General features: G+C 33.5%; 1 protein-coding gene across 1 annotated transcript; it reads left to right on the forward strand.

The window, feature by feature from the left end:
- The first annotated feature begins 10851 nt into the window (after positions 1-10851).
- On the forward strand, positions 10852-12852 carry LOC9324565 (transcription factor bHLH83). The gene is made up of 5 exons (XM_002886997.2): positions 10852-11714; positions 11806-11910; positions 11994-12059; positions 12149-12214; positions 12320-12852. The coding sequence occupies exons 1-5, from the start codon at positions 11193-11195 to the stop codon at positions 12449-12451; spliced, it is 891 nt and encodes a 296-aa protein (XP_002887043.1). The 5' UTR covers positions 10852-11192; the 3' UTR covers positions 12452-12852.
- Positions 12853-13074: the final 222 nt, after the last annotated feature.

The raw sequence follows: 13074 nt of genomic DNA on the forward strand, positions 1-13074 counted from the left end.
GTATATATAATTAACTATTTGAAATATTGTTAGAGCGATTAATTCATATTTAATATAAGAAGATTAGTTGGTAAAGTTGTTGTTTAATTTCTCAAAGATGGACAAGACCAGAGCCCACGACCACAAATATGTTTCTTTTGTGTGAAAGAAAAAGGAGATGTTGATGTAATGTATGTTTCCATCTAATGGTTCATTTTCTCTATTGATGTGAGGAGTAATTAAATGATCTTCATAGCTATTATACATCATAGTAATATCTTAAGATATTTAGAGGAATCGATAGTGAAAGATACCAAAAAGATTTATATAAGTAGAGTTAAGAAACCTTACTTTTTGAGTAACGAAGAATTTATCTAAAAATGGATTAGAAAGACCAGCTGCTTTAATTATCTACACTACGTAAAAGTAGAGCTTTAACTCTTCTCAAACAAACCATCCATGTAAGAAGTAAAAAAAATTAAAACCCGAATTAAAAAGTTGATATGTGCCACAATGCCGTGATCTTCGATACGATCATTTTCAAGATGATAAGATTAAGAACACAAGACTTTAATAAAGTATAACTCTCTTTATTAATATTATCTTAAGAAAAACTCTCTCAAAACTTAAGCTCTCAACCCAATTCTTAATCTCTCCAAACAACTCTCTTAAAACTCACTTAAGTTATGCAACACACTTGCATCTCCTTATATAAGAAAACCTCTAAACAATTTTTTTTTTCTCTTTAGTATAACTTCCTAATCTCTTATTAGGATAATTTCCTTTTCTTTGTTTTGGAAACTTCAAGCTTTCTTCAAGCTTAAGTCAACAATCTCCTCCTTAAGCTTGAACTCTTCTTTCTTCGAATCTTGAACACCAATGAGATCTCTCATTTCTTTGAATTTGATCCTTCCAAGTGCCTTTGTGAGTATGTCTGCCTTTTGCTCAGTCCCGGGAACATGTTCGACCTCTATTTGACCATTTTCCACACATTCTCTGATGAAATGATATCTTCTGTGTATATGCTTACTTCTACCATGAAATACAGGGTTCTTCGTCAAGGCAATTGCAGACTGATTGTCGATTCTTATCGTAACCTTCACACTTGCCTTTCCAATGATTTCACAGAGCAGATCTTGTAACCATATGGCTTGCTTTGCAGCCTCAGTCCCAGCCATAAACTCAGCTTCGCATGAAGACAGAGCTACCACATCTTGTTTCTGTGAGCACCACGTTATTGGTCCTTCTCCTAAGTAAAATATGTGACCAGAAGTACTCTTACCATCATCCGGATCAACATTGTGGCTGCTGTCACTGTATCCTAACAACTTTGGTATCTTTGCTCTTCCAAAACTTAAACCGAGACTTGTAGTTCCTTTTAGATACCTCAAACAATGCTTCATTGCTGCTCCATGCGATTCTTGGGGACTTTGCATGTATCTGCTGAGAATTCCAACACAGTATGACAGATCTGGGCGTGTGTGGAGTAGGTAACGTAAGCATCCAACATTCTTTCTAAAACTTGTTGCATCAATCTCTGTCTCATCCTCTGCTTTAGACAATTTCAGCCCCATCTCCATTGGTGTATGCGTCAAATTGCAGTCTTTCATTCCAGCTTCTTCAAGAATCTTCTGAGCATAGCGAGTTTGATTTAAAGTTATACCTTCCGGATGTTGATTCACCTCGATTCCCAAATAATATGTCAATTTGCCAAGATCACTCATGTCAAACTTGGATGACATCTCTTTCTTGAACTCAAGAATCGACTTTAGACTTGTTCCTGTAACAAACAGATCATCGACATAAACTCCAATAATCAACAGGTGCTCACCAATCTCCTTGCGATACACTGATGGTTCTTTTGAGCATTTAACGAATCTGAGCTCATGTAGAATTGTATTCAATTTGTTATTCCAAGCTCTCGGGGCTTGACGCAAACCATACAGAGCTTTATTGAGCTTGTAAACTTTGTTTTCACTCCCACTCTTATGAAAACCTTCAGGTTGCTGCACATAAACAGTTTCTTTAAGTTCTCCATGAAGAAAAGCTGTTTTAACATCCAAATGATGGATTTCCCAACCATATGCAGCAGCAAGATCAATTAATAGTCTAATTGTCTCAATTCTAGCCATTGGGGCAAAGACTTCTTCAAAATCCACACCATATTGTTGCACATAACCTTTTGCAACTAGCCTTGCTTTGTGCTTGTTTATGCTTCCATCTGAGTTCCTCTTTAGTTTAAACACCCATTTGAGTCCAATTGGTTTTACTCCTCTTGGCAAGTCAACAAGATTCCATGTTTTCAACTTCTCAATAGATCCTAATTCCTCTTCACACGCATGTATCCATTCTTTGGACTCCTTTGCCTCGTCGAAACTTCTTGGTTCATTGTTTAAACACAATAACAATGCTTCTCCTTCCTCTTCTGCAAGGAGTACATAATCCTCAAGATACTTTGGCATATGTTTTTCCCTTTCTGACTTTCTTAACACAATTGGTGACGAATTTGGTGTCAAATCTTGCTCAGCAATCTCGTTTTCTTCTTCTCTGTTCTCTGCATCATCTAGCAAATCTCTGTTTTCTGCAGATTGTTCTTCTTCCATGCTTTCATCAAGGCCATGATTTCCAAAACCATCAGTCATAACTCTAAAACTTCCACTGCTATCTCTCATGACATCTTCTACCTTCCAGCTCCATCCTTTATTTTCATCAAAAATAACATCTCTACTAACTGTGATTTTCTTTGTAGTAGGATTTAGTAGGCGATATGCCTTAGATCCAGGCTTTGTTCCTAAATGAACAAGAACACGTGTTCTGTCATCTAACTTCTTCAAGTGTGGAGCTTCGATCTTTGCATAGCCAATACAACCAAACACGCGGATGTGAGCGATGTTTGGTATCTTGCCTCTAAACATCTCATAAGGTGTTTTGTCCTTAAGAGCCCTTGTTGACACTCGATTAATCACATATGTTGAGTGTCGTACTGCTTCACCCCACAGATAATTTGGCATCTCCATATGCTTGAGCATGCTTCTTGCCATCTCCATCAAAGTCCTGTTTCTCCTCTCCACTACTCCGTTTTGTTGTGGGGTATAAGGCGCTGTGAGATGTCTCTTGATGCCATGGTTCTCGCAGAAATTATTGAACTCTGCAGATACAAACTCTCCTCCTCTATCCGTTCTGAGAGTTTGTATCTTCTCCTCTGTTTCTTTTTCTACTAACATCTTGAAGTTTTTGAATTTCTGAAATGCATCTCCCTTCTCTCTCAGCAAAATTGTCCACATGTACCTTGAAAAATCATCAATAAGAACAAATATATATCTGTTTCCAGCTCTTGTACTTGGAGTAATTGGGCCACAAAGATCACCGTGCACAAGCTCAAGTTTCTTTGTAGCACGGTATGAGGTCGCCTGAGGGAAAACTCTTCGAGTTTGTTTTCCTAGTAAGCATGATCTGCACAATTTCTTCTCAAGTGGTGTACTCGGAGCTCCATCTACAAGCCTTTTACTAATCATGGAGTTTAGAGTGTCAAAGTTGACATGACCCATTCTTGCATGCCACCTACTTGAATCCTCTTGCTCTGTTAGATACAAACATGTATCGTCTTTCAATCCCATTCTTACTTTGTACAGTCTATTTGGAGACCTCTCGGTTCTGACAAGCAGTTTTCCATCTCGATCTTGCATTGTTAGGTATCCTTCTCGTAACCTAATATCACATCCTGCTTCAGTGGCTTGTCCAAGACTAATTATATTGCTTCTTAAACCAGGGATGTAATACACATCCATCATCTTCCTTGATTTCCCATTCAGAACTATGAAAGCAATCGTTCCTTTTCCCTTTATATCAATGCGAGAATCATCTCCGAACCTAACCTTTCCTGTAATTGTGGAGTCTAGTGTATCAAAATACCTCTTGTCTCCAGTCATGTGATTGCTAGCCCCATTATCCAAATACCAGATGTCTTGTTTATCAGTGTTTGTCTCAAACTTGCTAGGCACACAGTGTTTTTTATTTAGAAAAACAACTTCATGAATCATGAGTTCATCAGCCTCCTCTGTGTTCTTCTCTGTTTCTTGAGTCTCCTGCAGTTTTAGAATTCTATCCGGGTAATGACTTGCAAAGTGACCTAACTTGTCACATCTGAAACATGTAACTTGGGAGAAATCTATGTTTCTTCCTCCATATCTCCCACGGCCTCTTCCTCTATTGAATCTGCCTCCTCTTCCTCTTCCTCTGTAGTTTCCACTGTAATTTCCATTGTATTCTTGATTAGAAGAGTGAGTATTAGCATACATAAGTTTGCTTTGTTCTTCTTGAGGTTCAGTTGAATCTTCTTCTTCTTTGATTCTTTCTTCATAAGCTTTAAGACGCCCAACGATTTCTTCAAAGCTTGTTGTATTAAGATCGAGTACTTGTTCCAAAGAAGCCACAATCTGAATATACTTTTGTCGAGGAAGACATTTAAGGAACTTTCTAACCAGTTTTGGCCCTTCAATAGTTGTTCCCAGAGCTGTAGACTTTGAAGATATCTCGGTTATTCTCTTCATAAATTCATCAATAGTCTCTGAATCTTTCATCTTTAATCGGTCAAAATTGGCCACTAAAGTCTGCAGCCTAGCTTCTCTAACTCGTTCTGCTCCTACATGCTTAGCTTTGATGGAATTCCAAACTTCTTTAGCTGTATCAAGTTCTCCTACTTCAAGGACTTGATCTTCTGGTATTGATTCAAACAAGAGTGCTATGGCTAGATCGTTCTTCTCTTCATCGACCGCCTCTGCTTCAATAGTTTCCCAAACTTTATGAACCCTCAGTATTCTCTTCATTCTCATTGCCCAAACTGTATAGTTTGTAGCGTTTAGCATCGGATAGGTGATGGAGGATGAGCCTCCTTTCTCTTTTGGATTTGCCACGACGATGGCAGTACTTTCTCCTTCTGACATGATTTCAAGCTCTGATACCAAATCAAGATGATAAGATTAAGAACACAAGACTTTAATAAAGTATAACTCTCTTTATTAATATTAGCTTAAGAAAAACTCTCTCAAAACTTAAGCTCTCAACCCAATTCTTAATCTCTCCAAACAACTCTCTTAAAACTCACTTAAGTTATGCAACACACTTGCATCTCCTTATATAAGAAAACCTCTAAACAATTTTCTTTTTCTCTTTAGTATAACTTCCTAATCTCTTATTAGGATAATTTCCTTTTCTTTGTTTTGGAAACTTCAAGCTTTCTTCAAGCTTAAGTCAACACATTTGCGTTTCGTAAAAGTTCTCTTGTTTCCACTAACTTATATTTTAAGATAATGATAGGTTAAGAGTTTGAGGGATCGTCTAGTACTAACACTTTTGAACCCGAAAATATATCGTGATCAATGAAAGACGACCATGTGTACATAGTCAGGCTACTAAAATCATACTTGGAGAGATAATTTGAGAAGAAATGGAATAAAGGTATGAACTTGAGGAGGAAATGGAAATGAGTCAACACGTAGAGGACATAGTCATAAAGAGCATAAAGAAAACAAAAGAAAAACAAGAAAGAGAAGTGAAGGAGCAAATTACCGAGAAGGAAGGAGGAGATCGAACCATTGCCAAGTCCGTCAAACATCGACTAAAATGAATTAAAAAACCTTGTGCTTAGAGTCAAAGAAGTTACGACAAAGTCACAAAACTTAAGAAGTTGAGACTATATTGGAAGGAAAAAATGGAAGACGAATTCGCGTAGAAACATACGCACAAAATGCAAGATGTTATGCGTGTTTGATTTCTCTCCCAATGTTTTGTGTATGTTTTAATTTCAATCATTGATTTGGTGTGAATATTTCATATAATCTTGTTTAATTGTAAAATCAAAACTCAAACTCTTCTTTATAAATCCAAACAACCATTTAACCTCGTTTAGATGTAAAATCTAAACTCTATCTCTTCTTTATAAACCTAAACCGATATATAACTTTGTTTATAATTATAACATCTAAATTATAACCCCTTTATTTAAAGGGAAATTGTTAAAAATGCCCATTTTCGTGTGCTCCTTTTTAAAAATGCCCCTTTTAGATGTCCATTTTCAAAAATGCCCCTTTTTAAATCTAAAATTTTTATAAAGTTTTATTAGGTTTATAAGGTACTTATGGATTGTAACTACTACTTGAAGACTCGATCCAAGTACTTATAAGGTTTTATAAGGTGTTTTTAAAGGTTTTAAAAGTTATTTTAAAGGATTTTTAAGGTTTTTCAAAGGTTTTACAAGATATTTTAAAGGTTTTTAAAGATATTTAAAATGCATTTATAAGGTATTTATAAAGTATTTATAAGATTTTAGATACATAGAAATGTAGTTTGTGTATGTTTTAATAATGTTACATACAGTAAAACCTCTATAAATTAATAACGTTGGGACCATGATATTTTATTAATTTATAGTGATATTAATTTATCTATAAATTAATAATTATTAATTTATAGCGTAAATTAATATTTATTAATTTATAGAAAGTTTTGCTTCAATTGTAAAAACTTTTTTAAAAAAATACGAGCTAAAGCAATGTGATCTAACTAAGATTAATGTTTTGGATGTTAAAAATTTTATAGTTTTAGCCTTAAACACTTAATAATTCGAAAAAAATAATTTTTTTTTTTTTTGCCAATCAAACACCATATATTAATTCACGGAATAAGACTCTCTTCTAGAGAGAGCCAAACAGGAATAATAATTTATTTTGACAATGAATAACAACGATTATAGAATTCACATATACAAACGATATACATAAATTAAAATTCACAAAGACATCCATTGTTGTATTTTAAAAACATATACGACTATTAAAAAAAAAATTATGCATATTCAAAATTTGAAATTTACAAAAAATTTTGGCTATTTTTATGAAAAACACTAAAACTATTATATATATATGTGAAAATTACATGATTATTAATTTATGATATTATTGGGACTATATTTTTACATAGGGATTTCAAAAAAATTATTATCTTATTATCTTATCGAATTTGGTTAATTTTTACATTAGCCCGACTCGGGACCGGCTAAATTTATTAATTTATCGTGTTTATTAATTTATCGAGTATTAATTTATAGAGGTTCTACTGTACATATTTGGATAAATCTTATATTTTTAAGAGCATTTTTATAAGGTTTTAAAAAAGGGGTATTTTTGAAAAGTGGCATTGAAAAAGGAGCATTTTTGCAAAAGTCCCTAAACAATATAAACTCTAACATCAATAGTATATTGTTATATGATTTATTTTAGTGACTTATGTTAATTTTTCTGATTGGTTAGAAAAAGAAGGAGCTAGTAATAAAAGGGTATTTTCCTTTTTTTTTGCATAAAATCCGTAGAACTTTTATTTCTGATTGCTACATCTATTTCACCCTTTCAATGATTCTTTTTTTTTTTTGGGTCAAATCCTTTCAATGATTCAAATCCATGAGTTATAAGGACAACTGTACGACTTTCTAGATAATAACCATCATGTACGTACAAGTTTTGTAATATTCATTTTCACTTAAGAAATCATAATTTCGTGCAGATTCTATAGATCGTCACATTATAAATTCTTAGGTTAATTTTCAGTTCTTCCTTAGGTAAACTGTAGAATAATGTATATGCCTCTATTATATTGGTGACTCTACAAAGTCCCTCTATCATAGTAGCATAAATCCTAATATCAAAACACATATTAATCTTATGCAACTTGTTGAACGGTTTCAATGCGCTTTCATGATTTTTTTTTTTTTTTTTTTTTTAATATACCCGATCGGCTGATCCGGTCAGCATCGACAGGAACACACCGGAGTGCTACAGAGTGGACTCACTACCACCCGGAAGGATGGGCTACCACACTGCCTGATACGAGTTTGGAATGCTTTCCGACTAATGCCCGGGGGTAGCTGGATCGCCTGTTACCAGACTACCAGGTAAACTGCCTGGGCCGATGCCCAAACCCAGACTTCCCAACAAAGTGTTGATAACAGCGAGGGAGGAAGATCGAACCCGGGTTCGGGGATTTCACCATCAACTCCGGACTCGCCCTACTACTCGCCCACCACCTTGCGGGCAACTTTCATGATTTCAATTTTATTGTTTCATAATGAATCCATCATAATCTACTAGGTGCAGATTTATGTTATTAGCCCATGGTAATTCATTTATCTCACTAGTTTTTTTACTATGCCAAAGTCCTTGGTTTTATAGAATACATCGAGAAGAAAATCATATGTTACAATACTTGGAGCAACTCCAACTAAACGCATAAAAATAAGAATTCATAGTACATTTTGCCTACAAGCTTTGGGGCACCTACTGATGGAGTGCCGTACGTTACATTGCAGTATAAGGATCATAAACTATCCTATTAAACACTTTGTTGGCCGAAGAAAAGATTTACTTCTTGCAATATACTTTTACCATTTTAACAAAAAAAAACTTATTAAAATGTGAATCATGCCAACAAACGTCAATCATACACGCGTCCGACTGAACTCCTCGCGACCTCCACATCGCTTTACCCATTCACGAGCTGGGGATTGGAGATCGTAGGCCCATTATCTTCTTCAAGAGGAAAACATTTTATTCTTATTATGACCGACTACTTCGCCTAATAGGTCGAGGCAAAGTCGTACACTAAAATACAGTCAAAGGATGTATAAACCTTTTTTTTTTAGTCAATAAAAATCACCAAAATGAAAAAAGTTATTTCAATAAAGATGGATAGTACAAAACACAAATCATTCAACGTTCAAACGACAATGAACTAAAGAATTTTGTTTTGTTACATTAATTAATTTTTTGAACAGAGCTATGATCAAACCAAATTAAAACTAAACAAAACCAAATCGAACCGAATATAAACTGACCCAAATACAAACCAAACCGAATATAAACTGACCCAAATACAAATCAAACCAAACTAATTTTTAGTTGAGTTTGGTTAGAGTTTTATGAGACTCGAATAAACTGAACTGAACCAAACTGATCCCAAACCAAACCCAAAGTTAAACGGACATGCCCACCCCTAATAATATCATCTAATACCAAAAAAGTTGAGTTTATATATGGCTTGAAAAATTGAAATTAATAGATCTAATAAAAAACCATGATAAAAATAAATAATAATTTAATAGATCTAGTAAATAATTTAATAGATCTAGTAACAGTACGTGACTTTACCGCTTGATTTTGGTGAATTTCTGAAAAAAAAAATGAAAACATTTCGAGCTCTAATGACAACAAAGGAGGAAACTGTTTTACAATGTTTTGGTCTCTAACCCAAAGAATGGGCCAAATGTCCAAAACTTCAAAAAAAGATTATCTACAAAGATATTAACGAAGATAAAATAAAATAAAACAAAACAAGTTAGCCTAAAAGTATACAACTATATTATGGAGTATATTACTAAGTCGACGTGTCGGTTAGAGAAATGAAAGTAAGAAGCAGCTTCATAGGAAAAATGAATCATCGAAACAAAATAAACAATTAAAATGAATCATCGAAAGAATTGATATATTAGAATTGATCATATATATGGGAATCAAAAAGACGTGTAGATTAGCGGAAGATACGCCGATGCTTTTGCTTCTATGTTTTTTGCTTCTCTTAATTAATAAATATTTTGGGGTTATAAAGTCTGAGTCCATTAATTTCACCTTACTGCCAGCTAACAATCCCGATGAATTACTCATAAATATTGTAATACAACACTTTAATTTACGTTCATTCATTTTTTATCACTGCAAAAGATAATGAATGTATATGATTTGAGATCCATATTTGTCCCCGACATAGAGATTTTTTCTATGCCAAGTTCTTAAATGAATTACTAAATTTACAGTGTTGATCATGTGTTTTTTTACAGTACGAAAACTATATACAATGAAAATAACCTATTAATAAACTTTCTCACCAATTTTAGCGGTTTAAGTTTTGAGTATTTTTATGTATGATGCGGACTCGATCCAATTGATTAAATACTTTAAAAGATAAATATTTATAATAGACAATACCATATTTAAAATATTAAAAAAAAAAACTAATGAAAAATGACTTGAAAAACAAACTGAAACAAAAATCAATTAATCTAAATGTTGAATTCAATACTTTTTTACATTATTGAACAAAAATATGTATTGTTATAAATAATTGATTACTAATAATAAATGTGAATATTTTCATTGATTAGATTAAAATGTAGTAACTTTTATGATATTAAACATACAACTTTTTCTCTTTTTTTGGTTAAGAACTTGTGTAGAGACTAAGATTTCAAATAATTACAATGGAGCAAACTCAACTATGAGAAAACAGTGGAATAGAAACATAACATGGAACCAGTTGCAGGTAGTACGAAATGGAAGAATATGTGAAAGTATCATAAATATGTATAATTTAAAAGTTAGAATAACAACATTTTAGCTATTTTTTTCAGATAAAACATGTAAGGTTTCAAATATCTTAGAATGATCATAACGAACTTGTGCATATTAGAACTATTCATCTAGTAGAAAAGTGATTGTCATTATCGTCAAGTATCATAACAAAAACCAAAACCACGCATTTAAAAATTAAGAATGTTATGTAGTGTCGATGGACAAAATTTGAGTTATACTTGAACATTGGAGTAACATAGATGTCTTTTCTTTTCTTTTTTTCTTTGGTCAAAAGAGTAAAATGGATGTCAAGATCTTGAAAGAACAGAGAAATGTGAGAGTCCTTACAAAAACTAAAAACATTACTAGGATTGAGACAATGACAACAAAATAACAAACACTTTTAGTAACCAAGGGAACTATACGTTTTAGGCATGCTAGTCCAATATTGCAAGTTAAGGAAGATGTACATAAAATATGTCTAGCTAGAATTCTATGCATTCATAACTTCGAAGCTTCAAACTGATAAGATTAAAAAAATGACGATCAATATTGAGTTTGATCTAATGCCAGCTTCTTTTTCTAATCACTTCAATCAAACTCAATAAATTAAAAAACTAAAAAAAAAATCTTAAGAATACGTCACTAGCTTAAATAAAATATTAGACATAACCACTTATATAAACCTTTATCATGACATAACTACACAAAAACATTGTCTCTCTTTGCTTACCAATAGACAACCTTAAAGCCACTTTTCATCAACAAGAAACACAAAAACCCTAAACAAAAACCACTCATCAAACTTATTAGTGTCTAATGGCACTCGTTAATGACCATCCCAACGAGACTAATTACTTGTCAAAACAAAATTCCTCCTCTTCCGAAGATCTCTCTTCGCCGGGATTGGATCAGCCAGATGCAGCTTATGCCGGTGGAGGAGGAGGCTCGGCTTCGAGCAGTAGCACTATGAATTCAGATCATCAACAACATCAAGGGTTTGTGTTTTATCCATCCGGTGAAGATCCTCAAAACTCTTTGATGGATTTCAACGGATCATCATTTCTTAACTTCGATCATCACGAGAGCTTTCCTCCTCCAGCCATAAGCTGTGGTGGTAATAGCGGTGCCGGCGGCTTCTCCTTCTTGGAGGGCAATAACATGAGCTACGGCTTCACAAATTGGAATCATCAACATCATATGGATATTATTAGCCCTAGATCCACCGAAACTCCCCAAGGCCAGAAAGATTGGTTATATTCTGATTCAACTGTTGTAACCACTGGTTCTAGACACGAGTCTATGTCGCCTAAATCAGCTGGAAACAAACGTTCTCAGACGGTAATTACAAACATCAAAGACTTTTAATTGTGAATATTTTCATATAAGATATCGTTGATATATGTTATCAATTTGAATTATGGATATATAGGGAGAGAGCACTCAACCATCCAAGAAACCGAATAGTGGCGTGACTGGAAAGGCCAAGCCTAAGCCAACAACTTCACCTAAAGATCCACAAAGCCTAGCAGCCAAGGTTTGCTTTCTTGACATTAAATTGCATTCATTAAAATGAAACTCAATTTCTTAACTCTTATTTGAATGTTTTATTTTGTACAGAATCGAAGAGAAAGGATAAGTGAACGTCTCAAGATATTGCAAGAACTTGTTCCCAATGGTACCAAGGTACACATCCATGATCCATATAACTATTTATGACATATTTATTAAATTACTTATTCTCATATGATAATAATATTTGTTATGTTTCACAGGTTGATTTGGTGACAATGCTTGAGAAGGCTATTAGTTATGTCAAGTTTCTTCAAGTACAAGTTAAGGTATATTAATTATGACAAACATCCCTCAAATTAATTTTCAAGATTGATTTACCATATTTAGTGAATTATACGTAACATATATTGATATAATCTAATGTTTGTTAGGTACTTGCAACCGATGAGTTTTGGCCGGCCCAAGGAGGAAAAGCTCCAGACATTTCTCAAGTTAAAGACGCCATTGATGCTATCCTCTCCTCATCACAACGAGACAGGAATTCGAATCTGATCACCAATTAATGAAGGGTTTATTAATTAATAAATCAGTTACTCAACATTAATTACGTACGTTGTAATAATATCGGGGGAAACAATGATTCTCTCGATTATAAATCCCACGTAAATTTTAAATATGATCCAAAGATTATTTGACTTCAGATTATTTGAAAATCAAGAAGTTCTTGAAGCATCTATAACGAAGAGAAGACAAGAGACATTGAATTCACCGATTATCATCAGCCTGATATGGGTCCACACGGGGAGGGAATCTTTAACTAGTAAATAAGTACTAAAATAAAAACATAAATATGTTTTTGTTTCTTTTTTAAATGTATTTTGTGTGTTTTAGTCTACGGAATACAGATCTTGTAATGGAATTTAAACTCCAAGAAATGAGTAATAAAATTCTCCACTTTTGTATCTTTCTTGAGCTTTCAGTTTCAGAGAATCTATCTTTTTTGTCACCTTTCTAGTCTATTTGAGCTTTGGCTTAGTAAGGCTCTTGAGCTACATGATTATTTATTTTAAATTAGCCAAAAGTTTGTCACATATATAATAGGTTCCCTATATTGCAATGCAAAGCTTTTTTTTTTTTTTGATAAAGTGTCAATTTCTATTAGCAAAATGAAACATTGTTATTTATA

This window comes from Arabidopsis lyrata (assembly GCF_000004255.2).
Source record: "Arabidopsis lyrata subsp. lyrata unplaced genomic scaffold ARALYscaffold_2, whole genome shotgun sequence".
In the NCBI taxonomy this organism is placed as follows: domain Eukaryota; kingdom Viridiplantae; phylum Streptophyta; class Magnoliopsida; order Brassicales; family Brassicaceae; genus Arabidopsis; species Arabidopsis lyrata.